Raw genomic sequence first — 25,483 nt, forward strand, 5'->3', positions numbered from 1 at the left:
ACAGTAAGTTCTTGCTGAAGTATTCTCCAGTCATTCTTACTAATTTTGTCTCCTCAATTTAATTTGCTTGGATCAGTTCTTTTACAATGAAAATCTAATTTGATTTCAGTATCTGAGCATACCTGGATGTCACTAGGACAACTTATCACCCTTTGTGTGAAGCCAAACTGTTTTGCATAAGATTTTGTAAATATATTTATAATGTTTTCTGTCTGAGAATAAATTTGAGAATCTACACATAGTTTATCAACTTACATTTCTTTACACCTGCCATATCTTATGTGTTTATAAAATGTTTTCCCATTATACTCAATATCTTTATATACATTTTCTTCACATTTTTCTTGATCCTGTCTCACACTGTGCTTAATTTGTTTCTCTAGCTTATTTATTTCAGTTTTCATAGTTGTAGTTTGACCACTTTTCCATTTCTTGTATTTTTTTATCTCCCACTTTAATCAAGTATCTTGTTCTTATGGAAATGTATCCTCCTGATGCTGTGTGCCTAGATCCTGATGTTAAACACTTCTTTGATCTGTTTGCATTCAATTTCTCTTTCCACATTCCTTCTGCAGTTTTTCCACTGAACACATCACTCCAGTTAGTTTTACATAGTGACTGTTTTGCTTCCATGTAGTCTGTTATTAATCTTCTGTGCATTGGTTTACATTTCAGTTTGGCAGAATTATCTGGAGCTCCTTTACATTACACATGAATGTGTGCAGTAGATTCTGCTCACTATCACTCGCAGTCCGCAGCACTTCTTAACAGTAAAGATCAATAAATCTCAAACCAAGACAGGATTGTGTAGATAAATTCTGGATTGTCCTCTCTGCAGGCTGTGTGAATTTGTAGCTGACTAGGCCTCTTGGGATGGCTAGAGTTTGCCTGTCTATTACCTATCCCTTTCTAACAACTAACTGTGAAAATTAAATGTAAAACAACAAAATATTAATCAAAATAAATCTTGTCTACAAGCTGTCCAGTCCTTCTTACAAACAATGAAAAGCAGTGGTAAAAATAAAACATAAATTCAAATAAAACTTCTCTTACCAGGCAACTGCAGAGTCAATCACAAACCGAGACAGGATGAGTTGGATAAGCTCTGGGCATCGATGGGTATAATTGTGCCAGAAAAATTATAAGGGGTCACTCTGAACAGGAAGGTCAAAAGGGGATAGAGAAGGAGGCACAGGCAGCAGATTGTAGGAACTAACTATGCCTTTGAATATACCGAAGTAGTTTTCCAGAGAAGGTTTTGAACCCATGGAATTGACTACTGGATTGGGTGGTGGAGAGAGATTCTACACAGACACTAAAAAGAACATGGGATAAATTGAAAAGGGTGAGGAAGAAGGTAGCAATGGTGGTGAGGTAAAATGTTAAGGCACTTAAAAGGAAAGACTATATAGATTTATTATCTAAATTTTGCCATTAAGCAAATATAATGTAATATAAACCAGAAGTAGTTAATCACTACTACTATATCTTTGTGTATAGGACATTTTCAAATGCTTCAACTGTAAGAAATTTGATCTGCATCCAGAAGAAACATGCATAAATGCAAAAAAGATGTTAGCCTTCCTCACAGTGTGAAGATCTTTCCAGACAGTCCTTCAGCCAGGAACCTTGCAGTTACTGACATACACTATTTTAGTGATGTGGCACCTATGTCTCTAATGCAAACAAGTAACCTGTAAATGGTTTATCTCCCAAACCCATGCTTACACTTATCAAGGGTATCAGATATTTGGGATGCGTGGATAGGCTTAAAAAGACCCTTCTGGTCATTAACCTAGTAAACACATATGAACCTATAAGCAAAGAGAAAGTCACTCTCATCAGCTGTGCATGTTGGCATTGATAATTTCAGAGCAGGCAGTCCATTCAAACCTAGTTCTGCAAACAGTTTGTATCACAATCCAGCAAAAAGGCAGGCATTTTAATTAGAAAGATGTCAGTTTTCACAAGTGGGCCCTGTATAGAAAAGTTTTCCTGGGCATAGTAAAATAGTGAGCGAGTCCCATGGTAGCTCTGGTTGTAGCACATCTGAACAGTCAATATCCTGTGCTCTACATTAAGTTACCTTGTCTTTTATCAATAGCACTGAATGCCTTTTTAACTCCTTCAAACCAAATTTTCTTATGTCTTCCCTCTAACACCTCTAATATCAAGATCATGTAGACATAATGAGTGAAAAAGCACGTCTAATTTTTCTTACATGATTCTGACCAAGGCAACTACAGCTCAATATACTAACTCAAATGTCAGTAGTAGAGCCTTCACCCATGCATCACAGCTGCCACTTTAACATGGAGATCTCCAGACATCACTAACAATCATTTTTCCTCTCACAAGGTCTTGCCTACTTTGAAAGAGTCTAAAAGATCAAATATCAGAAAAATCTTACCTTTCTATGGGAGTATTTTTTTTTTCTTTTTTGCCTGATATAGAAATATGTCTACTAATGCAGAATGAATTTTAACTCCAAAAGTATTAATGTATTTAGTGTCTTTGTTCAGAACAGGTCTGTTTCATTGGTGAAAGTATGTCTTTCAAACATTTCTGCTGTTTTTCCTGTGGTAGTTACTTTAGTTAACATAGTTGTTAAACAACCTGTAAAAAGTATTTTCTATTTTAAACCTACTAGTTGTTCAGTCCCTCCACCTTATAACTTATATTTAGTATTAGAAAGGCTGACTTTATCTCTCTTTGCCCCAGTTATATCTGCTGACATGATATGTCTGTCTATCAAGACTGTTTCAAGCCATTGTTAGTTCCACTAGAAGGATTTTTGAATTACAAGCTCTAATGTGTAAGGCAATGTTTGCAGTCTTCCAGCTAACTTAGCTAAAATTCTGCTATAAAATCAACCGTCTTCCATCACCCACAGCAAGACTAGCTATAGCTAAGAATATTCTGTTACTTAAACTGATGATGGTCTTCCTTTTCTGCTACTGCAGTTATCTCAGAATACCAATAAAATTCAAATAAGAAAGTTCAAGATTTGCAAATTCAACTCTTAGTAGGCCCTTTTACATATCACTGCACTGCAAATGTCTTGCAAACACAAATTGGTTATCTTTGCCTAACAGGGCAACGCTTATTCTAAGTACAGTTATCTTCAAAACACTAAAACAAGGTCACTGCCAACCGCTTGAATGCAAAATTAGTACCCAGTAAAGCGGCCGTGATCTCAGAAGCTCCCAGAGGAACAGTCTTCGCCTGTTCCACCCACCATTTATAATTACTATTGGGCAAAAATCCCTTTCCAGACTGGACCCTCCACTTGGAGCCACTTGTCTACTGAAGTAAAAATCAAGAAACCACTGACCAATTTATGAAATTAATAAAAGATCACCTCTGGACATAATCTAAATGTAGCTGTTATCATGACAATGGTTAATCTGTTTTACTAACACATTTACAATATTCTAGGCTAAAGCTGAGACCGTCAGTGATGTGACAGATATGACTGAAATGCATTGTCTTTGTTTAAATTTTGAAAATATATTGTAATGGTTATCATGGACTGTAGTGTAGTACTGTCTAATTTCTTTCTCTTCTGTGATGAAGTGTGCACAGCTTTGAATTTTCTAAATGTATGATGATAAGCTATCTTCTCCTTATGTATGTATGTATGTATATATATATATATATATATATATATATATACACATACACACACTTGCATATACATATATAGAAATCTTGAGAAACTGTCTATTGATCCAGTGCTGATACAAAACACTGCATTTGTTGCACATGGAGCTCAGGTCATTGCTGAAAAGGTTGAACAGAGACCAGTCTACGTTTCTAGTTATCAAATAGTAAATAAGTAAGTAATTAAATTAATAAAACAGATCTCTGAATTTAACCTGAATCAATAAATTCAGATTCAGTTTTTTCCCAACAAAGTAGAAGGAATTCTGCACTTCACTGATTTTAAGAATGACTAATTCTTTGTTTCCTTCATGAAGGAAATATAGGGTCATCCAGTAACAAAACAGGCTGTTTTAGAATGTGTTAGCTAAGTTAACTAATTGCATCATTTTCTGCTATGATAAGTTCAGCAAAGCAAAGGACTCCTGAAGGATGAATGGATTTGACTGAAGTCCTCTTTAGAACTGTATCAGAGCATCTGTAAGATTGTAACAACCAAACAAAAAGGTTCATGCAGCTTGGTGGAACCTTAGTTGTCTGGTTGTTCTAATTTGTTCTATGCATCTGTGAGATTGTCACATGATCATCTTTCCACAGCTTGTAAAAACATTATAACATTATACACTGGATATCCAATCTACCATAGAGCAGGCCTTGCTGCTACTGAAAACATTATAACATTATACACTGGATATCCAATCTACCATAGAGCAGGCCTTGCTGCTACTGATCAGCAAAGTATACTATAGATTGATACGCTTAGAAAGCCTATAATCTGCACTGCTTTGTAATCTTCCAGTATAGATGTATGAATCCAGCAGTAAGTGTCGCTACAGTATGTATTGTACAGATGCGTGATAAGTTGCCATTATGGTAAGCCTTTGAAACCAACTTCTATCAGTTGAAGACCAAATGGGCAAAAATCAGGTATTATCACATAACCCGGGCAATGTCAATAAATTGTGAGAAGTCTTGCTTGATTCATGTTCAGCGCATAGACTTTGCAAGCATAGATGTAGATACTTTCCAGTTCTAGTCATTTCTGCCCAGAAAGGCATAGTTTTTGCAGCCTGTGTGAAGACAGGATGCCAGCTCAAGCTTATGTCTTGCTACTCTTTTTTTGGCCTGATGGCTAACTCTGTCTTCATGGTACCATTTGCATGTCCGAGAAGGTGAGCATTGAAATAGACTGAGAAATATCAGTGATTTCAGAGCTACCAAATATCCTTGGACTTCCATGTCGTGTAGTATCTCTGTAGATGGACACTGGAGTGATAGAACACCCTCCATCAGTCTTTTAGTGGCCCCTCCATCAGTCTTTTGGTGGCCTTTCCCTATCTACAGCTGAACTTATCACAGATTGTGATGACAGATGTTTCACTTGTGGAGAAAGCAGTTCACCTATACACCCACATGATTCAAGAAGGGTGACTGTCTTCTGTAGCAAGTGCTTCATATCTACTAGCTGGAGCTATGAATAGTCTATTTGGTTCTGAAAGCCTTGGAGACAAAATAGTTGGTAGAACTCTTTCTCATGTAATCAGACAACCAGTCTGTTGTGTGGTTCTTGAGCAGTAAGGGTGCATATGATCTGGAGATGATTCTCATCTGGTAGTGAGCCACAAAAGACATCACTCCCTCATCATTTTATATTCCTGGGAAAGTGAGCAAGTTGCTGGACTCCCTGAGCCAGTTTTGTAGTGCCCCCTTGGAGATCTGAATTGATAGTCCTTGTCTGCTTAGAGTTTTCTGTAAGTGGGATGCTGTGAAGATTGATCTACTCTCTGCCTGGGAGAACATGATCCTTCCCCATTCTGCTCATTTCAGCAGGGCAATGGGAGGAAAAAGTGGATGCCTTTAACCTTCTGTGGCATTGAGAAATTCCTGTGATAATGGACATTATTGTGCAGATCCTCCCATTACCACTGATTCTATGCTTTGTACATCAATATTTGTGGAAGAAAGACTAACACTTATTCTCATTGATGGGTGAGAGTGGTGAAATTTCAGGTACTCAGGTCATAGGAACTTAACAGAATGCTTCTTGCACTAGTAATGGATGTTTCCCATGATTGGGGTGGCAAACAAATCACCTCATAGCCATGATCCTAATGTTGATCACTGATGTCAGCAGATTGGTCAGCTTATTGTGGCTACTAGGTAGCCTTCCACTCTGATGGCATGTGTGTCCAAGTTGAAACAGCTCTCATTTGAGGCCATGTGGTACTGCCTCTCAGTCACTCAGCTAGCAGCTGACTTTTGCTTATCTCAGACATGTTTATGACTTGGTTTTTAGTTACTGCAAAGTCAGTGTCAATGTATCAGCTATTTTGTGCATTGTGACCTCATGCAGGACAGGATGTTGACCCACAACTGGCAAACTGGCTAATGAAGCAATCGTTGAAAGGCTTGCTACATCTTTGCCCTCCTTTGAAGAACCTGTCTCCCCTCCATGGAACCTGAAGTTCATAATCAATGGACATGCTTGTTCATTGTTTGAGCCCACTAGCTCAGCTGTGTTGAAAGGTCGAAGGTCATTTCTTGAAAGACTGTCTCGCTAGTAACTGCAAGCATTGTGTGCAGTAACTCAGAGCTTCAGACCCTCATGGATAAGGTAATTTATGAGGCTCAGGTGCCCTGTAGGACTAACCTCATTGCTATTTATAGTGTTTTCTGGGTTTTCCTTGAAAAGGTGCATTCATCTCCTTGGTTTCTTTGCTAGGGCAGAAATCAGGAGAGAGGGTCTTCAAGCTCTGCATGATTGCAGTTATCTCAGCTGTTATCTGAAATGGGTGCATGAATTCAGGAAGATGTTCATGCCATATTCTTTGCTTTGGTGAGGGGAGGGCCTACAGCTACAGAACAGTTACTCTGCAAGTTGAATACAAACTGTATTATCAGGAGATCATTGAATACTGGACTGTGGCAGGGCTATCCATGCGGTGGTGTAGGCCTTGGCTCGAGATGATTGTCACTGTTGAAGTCACATCCCAACCCCATGTGCAAAATGGGAAAAAGGGCTTGAGGATGGATGGATGGATTGATAAGTGCTGAGGTCTAAGCCCACTCCATTAGTGATGTGGCTTCATATCGCTCATACTTCAAAAATGTCTTCATTGCAGACATTTGTGCAATAGCCACTTAGTCTTCACTAGATACCTTTTCCAGGCACAACTGATTCAATCACAGTTGTAGACAACTATAGTAGATGTGCCTCCTTTTATACGAATGTACTTCAGGATTCAGCCTTCTGAACCTTGGTTTTAAGTCTGTCATCTGTTTTTTTCCTCACAGTTTTAGATTCTTTTCACCCAGTAAGGAGGGTCCTGATGTTACATATAATTATAACAAATATATTCTTTCCATATCAGTTGATTGATAAGATGACACTCCATCTTGAGTCTAGAATACCTTCTTTCCTACCCACTGTTAATGGGCTCTTCTCCATCCACCGTCGGATGTCAGTGTTTCCTGTAAACTGATTAAATATATACTTACATATTTGTTAACACTGCAGGGTCAGATCTTTATTGTTATTTCTTCATTTGCTGGAATGTGTTGCTGGTGGTGAGGGTGTGAACTAATGGGTTTACCGGACTAGTATGCATATGTATGAGGTGTGATGTCACAGCATGCACCAGTATAAACAAAGTGACATCTCTGAGTGTAGGCTTTTTCAGAAATGTGTCAGGTTTCATTTGTGGAAAGAATTACCTCAACCAAGGAGCCATCAATGAAGTTTCTGTCAGAGATAAGCTACAATGTTAAGAATACACTTATTTCCCCAAAATGGTTTTAGATCAGTATTCCAAACATTATACCAGTTCCCACATTGAATCAACTTAAGGTCTGGTGACATAGTTAGGAAAGTCTGTAGAAGTAGATCATATCGTGGTCTGACAAAGAAACTGATTCTATATCCAAGTCTGAAGTAATAACTTCTAACTGAGTAAACTGAGTGGGTGGCTCTTTTGATAGGTGTCCTGATGACAATGACCTGAATAAAACCAAATACCTGCATAATCTGGAATAACTTTTCTGGAGGAAAACAGTTTGCTACTGAAACAGAAGTTTAAGCTGCTCAGACCAAATCAGTTTGAGTGATCTCAGTGCTTCTGCAGTCTGACCACATTCGTAACAACTGGGAATCCTTGTAATGTAATGTATATCATATTAATAATAAGAAAAAGAAGAAGAAAAAAAATTAGCTGAAAAAAATTTTTTTAGATAAAAATCAACACATCTAAGTCCTAATGAATGAACTGATATTTGGGTCAATCAGACTGCAGCCAGAATCATTAGCAATATAGAGGATTATGATTGAGTATCCAGTCATAATGAACGTGTTATGTGTGTGAGACATGGATGTCAAATTCACCTTGAAACTGAAGCTAGAAAAGTAAATACTGACATCTGTTTTGTCACATATGGGTGTTCTCCCCGGAATCCTTTTGTATCTTGCTTTCCTTCTAGGAAAAGGCTTTATTTATCTAGCCTTATCCTAATCCTTTCTTGTATCATAGCTTGCTGGATTTTGGGAATGTAATTCATACTGCACTTGGAGCCTCTTGATGTGTGATAGAGATCATGATAGAACAAGTAAACCACACAGAATTACTGGATGTCATTGTAGAAGACCAGATGAAATTTGACCAGCATACATCACATGTGGTTAAAAAAATCATCAAAAACTAGGTACATTATACAGAGTAAAAACCCACCTCACTAACAGAGCCGGAAGATGTACAGCCTCTACTGTCTTAGTGCCATCTCTTGTCTATGCTGCCTCAGTCTGCACTAAACTTCGTCTCACAGCTGTACATACTGGAGCAATGTTATAATTAAATATGCAAATTTGCAGTAAACTGTAACAATAGAGCACACCACCACCTAACGGTCAGAAAATTCAAATGGTTAGAAATACCACATTACATAGCTCTTTCTCAGCTAATAACAATGCATAGACCTTTATAAGCCAGAAAATTGCTCAGCCCTTAACAACTTAATACAAAATTACTCCCTCAATAGAATTTTATGCTGTAGAGAAAAATACACTGATCACTATCACCAAATCACCTATTTTTGCAGGTGACTTTATTCAAACATTGTGGCTAAACTATGGAACCACATTCCAAACCCAATGAAATCCATTCAGAATGCAAACTCATTAAAACACAACTAAAACTGTACCTGTCGAATCAATGGTTCTGCTCCTGTACATCTCCAGGACAAATGCCATTGTTTTCTCCATCTTGCCATATCTTCAAACTGTTTCTTTTCTTTCAGAATCCTATACCTCAGAACCGCTCTTCACCAATGCCTGAATAGTTTTATCAGGATCTCCCAGCTATATTCATTATTCTGTGACACTGCTCATCCCACCTCTGTGCTTCTAATATAAACCTTATTATAGTGATTTTATATATATACACACACACACACACATATATATATATATATATATATATATATATATATATAAACTTGTCTCTAAACTTCCTTTATACCTCTGCTCTAAATTTCCATATCAGCATTTTCTGCCCTACCTAGCTCTTTCCCCTCACCTCAGTCAGTTTCTTTGAATTTCTAAGCACATGATCTGTTATCTATCTTTCAAAGCCACTACAACACCTCTTCAAATGCTCGGCGTTCAGTATCCACAAATCCATTAGTATCTTTTATACTCTTTCATATGAATGTAATCTAATTAGACGCATTTTATGTGTATTATTTAATGTCTTTTCATGTATATTACTGAATGCATGTTTAAAAATGTTTGTAATATGTTAGACTTTTTCGGCTCTAAAAAAAGCTTTTTGACTAAACCTTGTCAAACAACCCCCCATAAACAAAAGCAAAATAGATAACTACAAATAAAAATGAAAATAAATAATATAAATAAATAGTCCTTCTAGTGGCATAATATCCACTAGTTGGGCCAGATGTGTCAGTTCATGTTTCAGGTTGTCCTGTATTGGGAAAGTTCTTTATGCATTTAGACAACTGCATATTCTTAATGGACTCAAACTTCTGAGTTATCTCACAGGACTTGGCTGTGAATTTTCTTGACCCAGTTAATCAGGCAGTCATACTATTGGACAATACAAAGATGCGTTCCAGACTGTTCCTAAACAACATATTGCAGTTCAGGTGCTCAATCATATGTTTCTATTCTGACCTAAAACTTTTGTTTGTGAAACTCACTCAGTCATGGGTAAAACTCATTTAGTTTATTGTTTTCTTTCTTTCTTTCTTTTTTTGCAAACAGCATCTTGGTGAGTGGAGTTTCTGGTTGTTGTTACTTCTACTTAAGAATGCTCATAGTTTCAGGGATCCTATCTTGACTTTCAGGATGTGATTTCCGTTGCTCAGAACCCTTTGCTATATTCCCGAACTGATAGATGAACTAAGGATAGAAAAGTGTGCTTAAGAGGTTCTACACATTTAGAAGTGAAGAATCCTTATATATTGTCTCAAACCAAAAGTCAGAAAAATTCAGCCTTACATTCTATGATACTGCATATCATGCAAAGATTAATATCCACTTTGCAGTAGGAATAATAACTTTTATTACCTGTATTAAATAATTGCCACCATCGGTATATTGCACTGTTGTTTGTGGAGATCCAACTACCTTTCTCTCAAGCAGTGCATGTTTTTGCAGGACTTTATTACAGATCCACCTTTTATGGATTTTATTTTTAATTTTTATTTTTATACTTGCTGACTCTCAAACCACTGCTGACCACTATCACCCATTAATTCCACTTCGTGAGTGAGGACATGATCATGACAGACTGTCTTCTGGATAGCGATCATAGTTTTTAGTTCATTTTTTCCCACCTCGCTGGTTCCTCTAGCGCGTAGGTTGCTAACTGAACCTGTGTCATCAGTTTCAACCACATTGTTTCCCATTTTTACATGGGTTTGGAGTGTCACATCTATGTTAGTCAACGTGATGAAATCACCTAGAACCAGTGTCATCTGCGTAATGTTCAGTGATTCATCTGTCTATTCTATGGATGCAATTGATACTGGAAATAACCCTGTATCTCAAGACTAAAGAGTAATGCCGCTCCTTATTTGTCATTCACCACTGACATATATATGAGCTTTGTTTTAAGTTTACAAGGGTCAAGCTTCCAAGCCCGGTAATGGTATTTGCTTAATCATTTTCAGTTTGTATGAGCCAATGACTTGAGGTATCCCTTTCAAATAATAATAATAAAAGTTGTTTTAGTCATTTGGTGGATGCCACTGAATGAGGGGAAGGGGAAGGCATACTAAGTCATATAGTATGGATTTCCACATTCTGATCCCCCACCGTAGTGAAAGTCCTTCTGCAGTTCTGCTAGGGCTTTCTGAAGCAGATGCGTGTGAAACTTCACCTAATGACCACACTGTCCTGTCACCCATCTTTCACTTCTGGTAATTAATGTTAAACTGTATTTTAATGAGCTTTTTGTCAGTATCCCTCAGCACACTCTGATCTGGGAAAATCCCCACCACCTCTTATTTCTAAATACGCTACCTCCAAATTTTAGCCAACTTGGATGAAAAGGTGCAACTTTAGAGAGCGAATATTCTACAGATTGTGGGTGTGAGAGCACAACCCCACATCAGGTGATGGAGAGCACAGCCCACTGCAAAACTATTACAGAAATATTAGCATAACGTAACTACATCATGCTTGTGTACCAGGTGACACCATGGCGATAAGATGGTTTGCTATAGACTGGGCACGATACATTCGAGTTTGGTAATCAAAGTACAGCCATCTCTACCACTCTCACTGCACTTGCGTATTTATGCATTTTTCATTAAAATTGACAAAATTTCTCCATGGTGTTGCCATAACTTTGTTTTTCAGGTTTTTTCTGTTGAGAACAACTAAAGCAAACAAGAACAGTACTGACTTTGACAATAATGATGTGAATGGAGTGCAAGTTGAAGTTGTTGTTGGTGACCAACAATTAGCAGTGCTATAAAAAAAATCAGCTCAGAAATTGCACCTTCTTACACTGAAACCATCACTTGTGTGATATGTTGACAAAATCCTTCCTAATGATCTACGTTTGTACTTATTTTTAATGCTACTTGTTTTTGCAGAAAATTTCTGGAGGCTGGGAAGCATGTATGTGTTGAGTACCCAATGACTTTGTCTGCAGCATCAGCTCATGAACTTTATAACATTGCTGATCAAAAAGGTAATTTTTGCAATAAAAACATTTCTCAGTATACAGCATGTTTCTATAGATATACATGTAAGCTATTAATAATCTTGAATATTATTAAATGAATACCTTCACAGTTATGCTCTGCATGATGATGTCTGCTGCTGGGTGCCAAATTCATTGCACTTTGGGTATTGCTTGCAATGGGCCTCTCTCTCTCTCTCTAATATATATATATATATATATATATATATATATATATATATATATATATATATATATATATATAATCTGGCCAGATGTTAAACAGTCAGATCATCTTCTTGGCTTACATGAGCTGCCTTTCAGAACAGAGTGTCCTGAGAATGTATTAAGCACCTGACAAAGTGGGCATTATAGTGAAATAACAGATGATCCAGGGGAGTTGTGAGGCCCAGCACCACAGGCAGAGAGCCTCACCACCCCTGGAAGATCTGTTATTTTCCTGTAATTCCCATCTGGATGGCTTTGTTGTCCTTAGAAAATGGGTTATTTGGCAAATTGTTTTGTATTTATTTTATTAGTAGTAAATAAATATGTATTTATATTTTTGATGTAAAATAGTTCCTCCATGTAAGATTTTAATAATGCCTTTGTCTACACGCAAACGTACACACATATATGTATATATGTATGTGTGTGTGTATATATATATATATATATATATATATATATATATATATATATATATAACCTGTATGCATGGGGATATATATATATATATATATATATATATATATATTCACTTTATAACCTCGAAATGCTGAAATATCGAATTTCAGTATCTCGAGACTATAAAACCGAATCCACAAAACACCGACAAACAAAAACCGCGAAACCACATAACCGAAAACACCGCACACACTACACTAAACATACAACACAACACCCACATCACAACATAAACAAAAAAACAACACACATACACAACTCACACACATAAGCAGGGGCAAGCACCCTGCACCCCTATGGGGCTGCGCCTTCACCCCTACTATATATACTAACTCCGAGATCGCACAAACACAACACAAAAGCTCACTCACACGCACATTCTCCAATCCCTCACACACACTCTAACTCCCACTCAAAACCCTTACAAAACGCTCACTTACCTGACATAACACCTACATCCAAACACGGCACCGCGCACCAACAAAACACAAACCCGGACATTACATAGCGCAACTTCATAACCGCAAATTCTACCTATTTTCGACATACGTCAAATTCGCGATTATGAACGTTCGCTATTTTTAACATTCGACTTTATAGCTTCGAGATACTGAAATTCGACATTTCAGTATTTCGATGTTATAAAGTGAACCCATATACACACACATACACACACACACACACACACACACACACACACACACACACACACATATAATAACATTGAGAATGTTGCCTCTTGGAGAAAAGAGAACTCTCCAGTATACCATAATCTCGAGTTTAATAAAACCTGTTTTCCAGTCAGATGTGGTTGTGCATAAGGTTTTAATCACCTATATGGCGCATATAAGCCTAGCAGCCCCAGAAAAGTTGTGGTAAACAATGGTTCAGATTCTAAAACAACTTAAATTCATGGGAAAATGCATTACTGAGTTCGAAGCGTTCTGTGAATTTTGGAAAAGTTGGAGCAGCATTGTTGTTTGGAATCCTGGACAGTGTCTGTACCATGGTTCCTTTGATCCATTTCCAACTTACTCATTGATGATGCACTACAGCTTAATTATTATCTCATTAGTTGTTTGTACTTTAATTCACATTCACAGGACTTGGTTTAAATCTGCACTTGCTTTATACAGTACGAGATTATTGTCTTATATTTACGGATTCCCCACGCAGCCATCATCTAATCTCAGCTTAATTACAACTGCTTGGCTAAGTCTAGTCATTGACATTTTGTTAAGTTTTATAACTGTCCTGCCTTCTTTATTCTAAGAGTTTCATTGTCCTTCCTATATACAAAAGGGCACATCCATTTTAAGCATAAAGTGGCCTACCAGGGCTTTACAGACACGAGCGTACAGACTAAACCTGTTTCTGTAAATATGTGGAGATTAGGTGACCCTTAAAGTTAGCCATGTGTGAAATTTCCTAGATGCAGAATGTATCCCAAAAGTTACTTGCACAGTTACACAAGGATTTCCTGTAATGTAAACACTTAAATATGTCAATGCTGAACTGCTACAGTGTGATGACACAGTTTAAGTATTTCTTTATGATAGCATTCCTTATGACTTGTCATTTGATACACATATCAAGCACTTGACTAAATGCGCAGGGAGTTGCAAGTTTTTCCTTGCAAATGAAATTGTATTTCTATGACATACAGTAATTCCTTTTCATACGCATGAAATAAATCTCCGGTAAAGCTATCTACTGACACAAATGTAATGGAAATAATACCTGCATTGCTTTGTGTGCCTTTGCTCTTAGCTTTTGTTTTCACATTAAAAGAAACATGCAAAAGGATTCTCTAAATGAAAAAGCTCAAGAGTATTCCTTTTCTGGCTAAGAGACTTCCTTTCTTGTGGCAGAATTATTTTTCATATGTATGAAAAGCAAGTCACTAAAACTGATCCAGACCCGAAATACTCTACTGCTGTTTCATCAACCGTTCATTTTATAAGAAGGCATCATTGGGTCCTATCTTTTCATTATTTATGGATCCATTTAAATAATGATGCCCATAATTCTTACAGGTACATTTTTTTTACTTGATTCAACATTGCTGATGTTCACCAAAGTACTGGTTTCAAACATATGTCCTTTCACTTTATTATTATGGTTCTTCTTTTACATGAAACTCGAGTGCCAAGTTTATCTCAGTTTTCTACCTATTAAAATCTCAAGTCTCAGTAGTTAATTGTAGTTTAATTTAGTAACTAAAGTTAAAGTTGTAGATAAGTTGTTTTTTAAAAAACATTCGATCATTTTCTGTACATATTCTTTGAAGGTTTGAACTGCTGGTTCTGCTAACCCATTCAGTGGGAAAAAAAGCTAAGAAGTATACAAGTATACATAATAAGAATAATTCCGTTTTCTTATATATTCTATGAATTTCTCAGAAATAATATTGAATTCTCCAGTATGATTGTTTGTCATATTCCAGAATTACTGAAACTTGTCCTTGGGCTTTCAAAATGTACAACTGAATCAGTATAGCTATAGAGTATGTAATCAACCACTTTGAATAAGCATCCATATCAGTTAAAAATTTTTGCCAAGAAACATTTGCCTGCATAACAAATGGGAGGTCTCTTCCATTTTTTCTTCACCTTTCAACAGATTTAGTAGAGGAGTAGTAGGACACATTTTGTGCTTTTCAGATGTACTACAATTGGCTTGTGTGTGGTTCAATGTTAGAAGCCATATTTGTTTGTTTACTTATTGGTTTAACTTAGTTGTTCGGACACAAAGTTCTTTTTCCGCTGTGAACCCATGAATATTTTTGACTTTGCTGTCTGCTGAGTAGTTTGCCCTCAACATCAGGATGCAGATAATTTGCATTGGCTTTCTGACCTACCAATTTATTTAACCCCTCCTCCAAACAAAAATCATTTTGCCTTTTAAAGTATAAGCCCACATTGCACATCTTCTATCTTGATTAACACGATTATGAAATGATTGTATCTATTCTGTCATTTACCATATGGACACTCGGGTAAAAATTCTGCATTTGCCACACTTTCTTTGCTGTTGTTTGAAACACAGCAAGAAGAGTGTACAGTCTATAATATAATCTCTTACATCTGGTCAAATATTTATGAGTGTTTATTGACACATACATTTTAGTGTCTTTGTCTCACACTACCTGTTAGTAAGCCTGTCTCACATTCAGCTTTGAAATAAGTAAACAAAATTCACTGTTTGGGAATGTAATATTGTTCCAAGCAGGATGCTGTCTTCAATGTAAGCTTTTAGCCATCACAGACACTGATGAAACTATCCAGTTTTATGATAAAAATGGTTATTGCATTACAGACTGAATTTTTTTTCTCACTAGAAGTTTAATTATTATTCTGGATGTGTTTCCAAAGCATATGAGACTAAGGTTGATATGCAAACCCTGGGAATGACCTTTCTGCATCATGTAGTTAGCCTTGGTGCGTAAATCTAAACTGTAAATACTTTACTATGTTTTTTAACACATCAATTATAGTTTTTACTTTGTCTTTAAGAACTGGTTTACATACATCCAGTTTCTGTACTAATTCCATTGACCAAACTCACATGAACAAATCTGGACAAGAGTCTGCAATAACAAAAGTAGTTTATTTACTTGCTTTTGAAAGAAATTTAAGCTGTACAGGATGTAGAACATTTACCTATTGTCCTACATAAACTTTCAGAGAAATCTTCAGTACTACTTTAAGGATGTTACTTTGGTAGCAACCCATAGCATTTGGATTTCTCAACAGAGAACATACCTCTTTTCTGGCCATTTCTCTATAGCTGGAAGGTCTCTCTGCATATGTTAAAACAAGATCCTCACCAGTGGCGGTACTGACATATGCATGTATGTAGTTCCCATGTTAGTAGTGTTACTGGCACTATGATGCAGAGGGATAAAGCCCTGATTTTCGCTCAGGTGACAAGACCAACCTGGATGCTGAAGGACCCATCCAGAAAGTGGAGCCATGAGTGCCAAATTCAGGGTCAGCCATCGTGAGGGACAGAGACTGCCCAACCTGCTAGACTAGCAACTTTTAACCATGGCTAGGGTGGAATGCTCTAGCTACTGGGTCACTTCACATGCATATGATTGCCAAACCATGTTTTACTTTGTAACCAGGTCATGTGTGGAAGCACTAGGGCAACAAGTGGGGCTAACCATTGCAGTCCCAGGTTTGGAACTATGATACTTGCCTAAGTGACAGAGTAGAGAAAGGGATCTGAAAGCCATCAGGCAATAGGGAGAAAAATAAAGACAAAACAAAATGAAAAAAAAAAGTAGTGATGCCAGCTTCATGGCATAAAAGGGATGGAGTCCTAATTGTTATTTACTTGACCAGAGTTCATCTACTGGCCTAGATGTTGGTGGAGCTGTCTGAGGAGAGGATTGATGAAACTATGTCTGCTTGATTCACTGTAGAGAGAGGGATAGGGATGTGTGTGTGTGTGTGTGTGTGTGTGTGTGTGTGTGTGTGTGTGTGTGTGTGTGTGTGTTTTTTTTTTTGTTTATGCCAAGGTGTGGACATTTTTCTGTTCCTAGCATTGCCCTTTAAGGGCTCAGCCTTCCTCTCTGTGTTGGCAGGAAGGCTGTGAAGGGTTTGCTGTCCAAACTTGTCTTTTTGTCAACTTTGCTCGAGCTGCCTGGAAGTTTGAGTGTATGGATTCTGCCATGATCCCTACTGGAAACGGCAGATGAGATGGATGCTTTTGCTTACAAAGGGTAGGGCTTTTTGAGGGCTAAATTACCAAATCAAGCATGTGACAGCCATGCACTACACATCACATGCTCATACCTTGTCTATAATGTGCCCATGCATAGAGGATAACATTAGGGCCTAGAAAGAAAATGAAGGACAACATTATGGCTGGCTGGCTCCCTGGATGGATGACAACATTATTGTGGTCTAACAGTCTTAAATAAATAAATTTGTATCAGTATCTTTCTACATATGTGTGTGTGTGTGTGTGTGTGTGTGTGTGTGTGTGTGTGTGTGTGTGTGTGTGTGTGTGTGTGTGTGTGTGTGTGTGTGTGTGTGTGTGTGTGTGTGTAATAAGCTGCATTACATAGTGAAGACTCTAGCTTGGCTCAGTCTTTCTTGCAGCTTTTACTTGAATTGTTTGTATGTGCGACCCTTTTACAATTTTTATCCTTTGGTTTGGATGTTATTTCAATTATTTTGCTGGCAAACTAATGTTTAAGGATATCAAGCTTGATTTTAATTTCTGTGTTTTTAAAGTATAGCCAAACCATCCACGTATGCTATACTAATGAAGAAAAAAAAACTTCTTACCCTTCTTTTTAGTTATTCATATTATTCAAGATGCTTTGAAAAGAGACCACTCAGAACCATGTATGCATACCATATGTACATGTCTTACAGAACCAATGGCAGTCACAATTTCACTGTTACCTGCAGTATCAAAAACATTAAAAGGAAACAGAAAGGCATCATATTTTTCAGTAGAAGGGGAGAGTTTTATATCATCCAAATGTATTCTGCAATCTCATTCTTCTGGCTGTCCTTCAAAACATGTCACTTTTTTGAAGACTTTTAAAAAAATGAGAGACTTTTTGATTGGCTGTCCAGGGAAGCTCTGTCTCTCTAAAATATTATTTTCGAAAGTTAAGACAAAACATGTCTGTCAAATGATGACTCTAAAAGAAAGAAACTGGATTGTTCCTTCTCTGCTAGTCACCTTCAATGACTTATATACTGAAAGCACAGCTGCCAAATACTAAAAGAGCCAATAGATTGTATAGGGCACTAGCAGATGATGCCTGTTGAAATTCCAAGGTTCCAAGGACTGTACAGTGGAACTACACTTGTACGGAATATATATATGTATATATATATATATATATATATATATATATACATAGAAAACAACATAGTAAACAGCAGTAACATCCAACACCACACTCTGAGGGAGCAGGAGACTTTAATAAAACAACAAGTTAAAAAATAAAAAATAGGTAAGCGCTTTCACAACATAAAGTTGTTTCTTCAGACCATTCAACAAAGTACTTCAAACACAGTCTTAATATAGTTAAATGATTAAGAAAATATCCAATCAAGAGCAACAAACAAGTAAAACCATCAAAAGATTAACTATGCATAGTTAATTACATTAGCTAACATCCCTGACCAATCATAACATACTAAGCAATCCTGTCCTATCAAAATAGGTATATGAACATAGCTACCTATCATTGCTAGATGTTTAAACAACCAATCAATAAGTGACTTAACCTATCATCTATAATTATTAATCATAATATCGTTGGCAAAATCCATAAACTTAATCATAATTCCACTACTACATGCCCAATACATCGCATTAGTCAGTAACAATTTTGACTAATAACACTATCATACATAACTGTATTAATTCCATCGTATATTGCAAACTGACATCATACGATTGAAAATACAAGAACTCAACTTCAGTAGATCAAAATAACATATTTATGATTGATATTGTCAACATATTGTAAAAGCTCATCCAAAATTGGAAATAATACAGCTCAATAAAACTAATCGCGAAAAACTCACATTTAAAACATAACATTCTACTGACGACGGCAAAGCATGTCAGCAAATGCAAGTCAAAGACAACCAAAATAAGCCAATCAAAAGCCTCCAAGGTGATTGGTCTAAATCAGATATTATCAAATACTATTGGTCAAACCCACACTCATTCCTAATGTCAGAACAAAGCATGCCTGACAGAGAGAATTCTCAGCTAAATAAAAATGGCCAATCCACCCAATAACAAGGCCAATCTATTTTCTCTAGCTATTACTAAACAGTTAGCGAAGTCTAACTAACTATTGTAAGCCTCAAGTAACATGGAATAAATCACCATTAACATTGTTTACAAATAAAAGTCAAGCATGCTGGAAACTAACCAATCACAGAGCACCTCACAGATTGGTTCATAGTGACTGCATCATTCATACAGCCTGTCAAAATAAGCACTTCAGTCATTCAAAGGAAGAAATACAATAATATTCTGACTTAATCCAGAGTTATCGGCTTACAACTACACAGTTAAAATACCTAGGTCTGTAACCTTTGAATTGAACATCAATCTAACAAGCTAAGCACTTCACTCCATACAGGAAAAAAAATATATAATAATGTTCTAACATTAAATCACAGTTAGCGGCTTACATCCGTGTTGTCAAAGTGCCCTATTCTATAACCAATCAAAACTCAAGCAACTAAACCTAGCCAACCATGGGCCATTTTCTCAATTGGTTAAGACAAAATATTCAGATTTTTTATTGTTTTTTAATTACTCTCCAATAGGGTGCATCAAGTGACAGGATGAACCTATCATATAGCTCCCCATAAAGCCACACTAATCACAGGCAGCACATCTACCCAACAATAGTCATCCCTATGATCCAAACAACTAACCACCATCCTTTCCACATCCAAGGAATCCAGATGCCAAAACAGCCTACAGAGCAAAACTGTCCAAGCACGTGCTCGGCATTGCCAAGAAACCAGCAGGCAGGGCACCATTCCAAATGAGTCACAAATGCCAAGAAGGCTTAATCAGTAAACCACTGTTCAATATCTTCCTAATATAAAAAAAAATGGAATCTAGAATCGCCCTTTAAGGGGGATAGCTATCAAAAAAGAACGTGCAATTTATTGTAAAGGCTCAGTGACCTTTAATCTTAGCAACAAACATGTAAGCAATACCTTATCGCCAAGGAAAGGCTAAACCTATATGGTCAGATAAACAAAGCTCAAACAACTGTAACACCACTCAAATTATCAAGACTTGAACAGCATTCATTGTATAGTAGTAGTATATACACAGTGAAGGCGCTTGCTTAATTGCCCCACATTCCTGCACTCTTGAAGAAACATGTACTCCATAATCTGAGTAAAAGGGTGCTGCTCTTCCTTCCCTCAATGTCATCACTGTTTTAATTTCAAAATCTCTCTCTTTTCTATCATAACCTCTAGTCAGAAACTCCTCCTTCATAAGGGCTAACACTCTAGCAAGAATACATGTTTTCACTACTTAACCGTGGGATCTTCATAGCCTGACCTCTTACTATGTTTTCAAAAATATGTTTTGGATGATTACTGCTCCTATGTAATACATGATTACGATGCACTGTCTTTCTATACCTATTTGTAGTCAATCTGCTACCAACATTCCTCAACAAACGTACATCAAGAAATTCAATTTCATTGTAGTATTCTTGTTTAGTAAAACATAGGAAGTCTGTGGAGTGCTGTAAGTAGTTAAAAACCTGTTGGAACATATCTAATGAAGCTCTCCAAATAAGGAAGGCATCATCCACAAACCTCCTATACAAATGTAAATGGGGAACATACGTGCTGTGTAGCACATGTTTAATCTCCCACTGCGATACTATGCTATTAACATAACTATTAGTGCATGACGTCCCCATCGCTACACCTGTACACTGTCTATAATATTGGTAATCAAACATAAACACATTATTTTCCAAGGTAGTCTCAATAAATAAACATAACAAGTCTACTAATCTATTATCATAGAGCTGTTTGTGCATAAAAAATCTCTGACCATTTCTACACCTATAAGGTTAGGAATCACAGTAAAAAGTGAACATATATCCATTGTAACCAATAAGTCATCATCCTCTAAAGGTTCATCTTTAGTAAATGCAAACAAATCTATTAGAAATTTAGTATCCTTGAGGATTGTACCAATATCATTGATCACTGGTCTCAAGAAACTCTGTACAAAGATGGACATTGGTTCTGTGCTCCTCCCTCGTCCAGCCACAATAGGCCTAAGTGGGGGTTTCACTGGATCTTTGTGTATTTTTGGCAAACAATTAAACGATGGTACTAAAGGTTTTTGCAGAAAAAGAAAGTTATAATCACTTTCTGTTATGGAACCACCTAACAAACACTCTAACAGGATGCATTTTACATTCCTAATAATTGCTTGTACTTGCACTAAATTCAATATCTCATACGTATTAAAATCATTTAACAAAAACTTGCACTTTATAGAATGAAGCATCCATAATAACAATTGCCCCACCTTTATCCGCTGGGTGAATAGAAATGGTATTATCAGATTTTAGCTGCTCTAAGGCTTTCACTTCATTTCTACTCTAGTTTGACTTAAAGGAATTCTTGCTTTGAAAAGTATGTTGTAAATCATGTTCAACTGAATTACAAAAAAACTTCTAAGGTGGCTCCCAATGTAGGATTAAAGTCACTAGCTTTCTTGAAACCAGTGTTACCAATATCAGTAAGTTATGAGCAAATAATCTCACATCAAGTAGTATATCACAGAAGTCACTAGAATATGCAGGAACGAAAGATAGCCCTCTCTCCAAAAGGGAGAGTTCAGACTTGTTTAAAGTTCTTTTGGAGATATTGTGTCCTAATGTCCGAAACCGTTCTCCCACATGAGTTTCAATGATCAATTCTGTGACCCGTCTCGATGCTCTATCTGGTGGATCTGAAGAAGGCTTTGATAGCTGAAAGCGCTAATCCGTTGTTTGTTGTTTTTTGTCTTGTTGAGATACAGTTCTGAATAAATCGTTGAGATACGTTTTATGGTGTGGTGCATCGCTCACCTCTTAGTTATTGTTGTGATTTTGCTGAGCAAGCTTAAACGGAACATTCTTCTGCCTTTTTGTTCGATGCTCTATCTTTCTCTTCCATGTCCTGCTGGTAGAGCGTCCTCTATCCTCTTTGCTCCGTACAGGTAGAAGCAAGGTAAAAAAACTTTGTGATGTTGTAGAGCCCCATTGCTTGAGTCTCACATCTGATTCACACCTCTCCCTGCCACTAATGGCTTGTGATCCTTCTGTATTGCATGAAACTTCATTAGTAGAAGATGTATTGACATCTAATCCACACATATATATGTGTGCGTGTGTGTGTGTGTGTGTGTGTGTGTGTGTGTGTGTGTGTGTGTGTGTGTGTGTGTATGTGTATACTATAGTTACATATCTACAGTGGATATAAAAAATTTACACACCCCTGTTAAAATGTCAGTTTTTTGTGATATAAAAAATGAGACCACAATAAATCATTTCAAAACTTTTCCCACCTTTAATGTGATCTATAATCTGTACAATTCAATTGAAAAACAAACAAATCTGTAAAGGGAAAAAATATATAAAATAAAAAAACATACAATAAGCTGGTTGCATAACTGTGCACACCCTTAAACTAATACTTAGTTGAAGCACCTACCTTTTGATTTTTATATCACAAAAACCTGGCGTTTTAACAGGGGTGTATAAACTTTTTATATCCACTGTATATAGCTCTCTCTCTCTTTATATAATATATATACACACACACACACACACACACACACACACACACACACACACACACACACATAAGAAAAGTGAAAACTATTGCCATGCCTTACCTACTCCCATCCCTTCTATATGGTGCTCCAAGCCACTCAATCACACATTTTCAAGCAGTGCTACAATAAAGTAGAAAACTTTGCTTCTACTTCTCAATACAGAATGTACCTGATTATGCCTGTCACAACACCAGTGGACTAAACTACATCATGCCCTAATCATCTCTCAGTTATCTTCTGCACACAACCTAATGTACAAATCAGATAAATGCTCTTGGATCAGCATTTCATATCAGTACTGTACCAAAAGAACTCTACACTTCACAGGCGAACACCTATTACTAGTCGCAAAATTGAATAACTCTGCAGGTGATTCCCCCTATTCCTCTTCTGTATCCAAAATCTGGAACACTACCCCATTCACTCTAAAACAAAACCATAACTTCTTAACCTTTATACATCTTGAAATACATCTGCATCGAAATATGGTCATGTTCTTGCCATTCAGCAGGATAATAACTCAACTCCTTAATGCCCACTAGACCTCATCCTCCAAATTCTATACACATGTACCCAAAAAATTAAACCTTGAGGAGAACCGTCCCAAGCTTGAGTTGTAGGTTATGGTATATTTATCTAAATCTTTAACGTTACATAATTAAAATAATTTATTTTCTAAAATGACCACATCCAAGAGTTTCAATAAAATAAGAAATAATTAATGCTAAAATGCCGTACCGTTTCAGCAGAAAAAAAAAATTGATAATGGTTCAGTATATAATAAAAGCATTTATTGTTAATACAAGAAACTAAGTTGCAAGGCAGACGAGTGCTGTCTGAATGTAACGTAAATCCTGTGCTTTTATACACTTGTTAACATTAAATCTATATCTTTAGAATCGTTAAATGGAAATTCGCAATAAGTTACAGCTGGAACTCAATTGGTTCATTAGTGTGGGAGATCGAATGTTATCAGACAAAGTTATCCAACTTGTAGCCCAGTGGGTAGAAATAATTTGCTAACAGAAGTTTCTTTAAAAATAAACCATAGCAAATATAAAAATAAAAATTAGTGGGAAGGGCCATCTAAGTGGTCTAAGATTCGAGGTAGATCTGTTTCATTCATGGAGAACTGGTGTTTGGGATAGGGTTGATGGCTAAACAGTGTGGCCAGTGGGGACCCTTTACTACTAGTGGGTGTGTCGGGTAAGGAAAGGCAATGACAAGTCTAATTGGTTGGGCATAAATGGCAGGAAGAAAAATTGTACTAATGAGAAGGATGGTGGGTGTTACCAATATTGTTGACATGATTTCAGCTGGTGGCAGAGGCTAATTATCCAAGGTTAAAGATTTAGATAAATATACCAAAGCTTACAACTCAAGCTTGGCATGGTTCTCCTCAAGGTTTAATTTTTTGGTTTCTGCCGTGATTGGAAGGTGGACCTCCGCTCCATATCATGATCTCCCTGAGCAGCCAGTAGACAGTTATTTCCTAATGTATGTACTCGATTCTGACATTCAAATGTACCCACACAAAATCTTTCTTATTGTCATCCTTTATCCATCCTCTTCTGGCTACCCACTCTTTACTGCCTTTTATTGCTTGTTTTTGCTAGCCGCATAGTTCTGACTGCTTTTTTATTAACTTTGCTACTTATCTGTACTGTTTTTGAAACCAAATACTGTTTGCACTTTAAAGTATTGTTTTTTAAGTGTTTTTCATCTGTTTAACTGTAAAGGGCTACATACTCAAGTGCGATAACCTATTTTCCATGTAAAAAGTGTTTTTATTGCTGAATTTGCTTAAACTTTGAAAAAAAAAATAAAATCCTATCCCTCTACTCGTTTCCCACCTTTTTAGATCTAGTAAAGTCCAGTTTTCAGAGTTTGCTGAATTCTGGGCTGTTTTGTAAGTTCCTGTGTTGCCCATGCCTTTCTAAGCTAGAGGAAAGCTTCTCTGTTCATCAGTGAGAGTGGTGAGCTTTGGAACAGCCTATCTTTCGCTGGTGGAGTGGTTTCAGCTCAGAAACTGTAGTTTTATTGGCCGTTTTGGCCCATTTCTATCCCTTTCATCTTTCTACTTAAAAACCCATGTTGCGTGTTTTTTGCACTTGTATTCCTCAGCAAGAGCCTGCTTGGGTGTCCTGCAGAGTCCTACAGCAGCAGAGAGAGAAAATGAGACTTTGAGTGGCTTAAGTACCTCTCTTTTGCTTTTTATTGCTTGTTTTTGCTAGCCGCATTGTTCTGACCACTTTTTTATTAACTTTGCTACCTATCTGTACTGTTTTTGAAACCAAATACTGTTTGCACTTTAAAGTATACTTTTTTAAGTGTTTTTCATCTGTTTAACTGTAAAGGGATACACACTCCAGTGTGATAGCCTATTTTTCATGTAAAAAGTGTTTTTATTGCTGAATTTGCTTAAACTTTGAAAAAAAAAAAACCCTATCCCTCTACTCGTTTCCCACCTTTCTAGATCTAGTAAAGTCCGGTTTTCAGAGTTTGCTGAATTCTGGGCTGTTTTGAAAGTTCCTGTGTTGCCCATACCTTTCTAAGATAGAGGGAAGCAT

The 25,483-nt window shown here is 36.8% G+C and overlaps 1 protein-coding gene across 1 annotated transcript in view; it reads left to right on the top strand.

Moving 5' to 3' along the window:
• BLVRA (biliverdin reductase A) overlaps positions 1-25,483 on the top strand; it is a 315,847-nt gene that overhangs the window by 173,199 nt on the left and 117,165 nt on the right. Inside the window, exon 3 of the mRNA XM_044081450.1 lies at positions 11,773-11,870. Within this exon, the coding sequence (XP_043937385.1) occupies positions 11,773-11,870 (98 nt within the window). The remainder of the gene's footprint in view (positions 1-11,772; positions 11,871-25,483) is intronic.

The sequence above is a fragment of the Protopterus annectens genome, chromosome 8.part0 (assembly GCF_019279795.1).
Source record: "Protopterus annectens isolate FY-2018-M chromosome 8.part0, PAN1.0, whole genome shotgun sequence".
In the NCBI taxonomy this organism is placed as follows: domain Eukaryota; kingdom Metazoa; phylum Chordata; order Ceratodontiformes; family Protopteridae; genus Protopterus; species Protopterus annectens.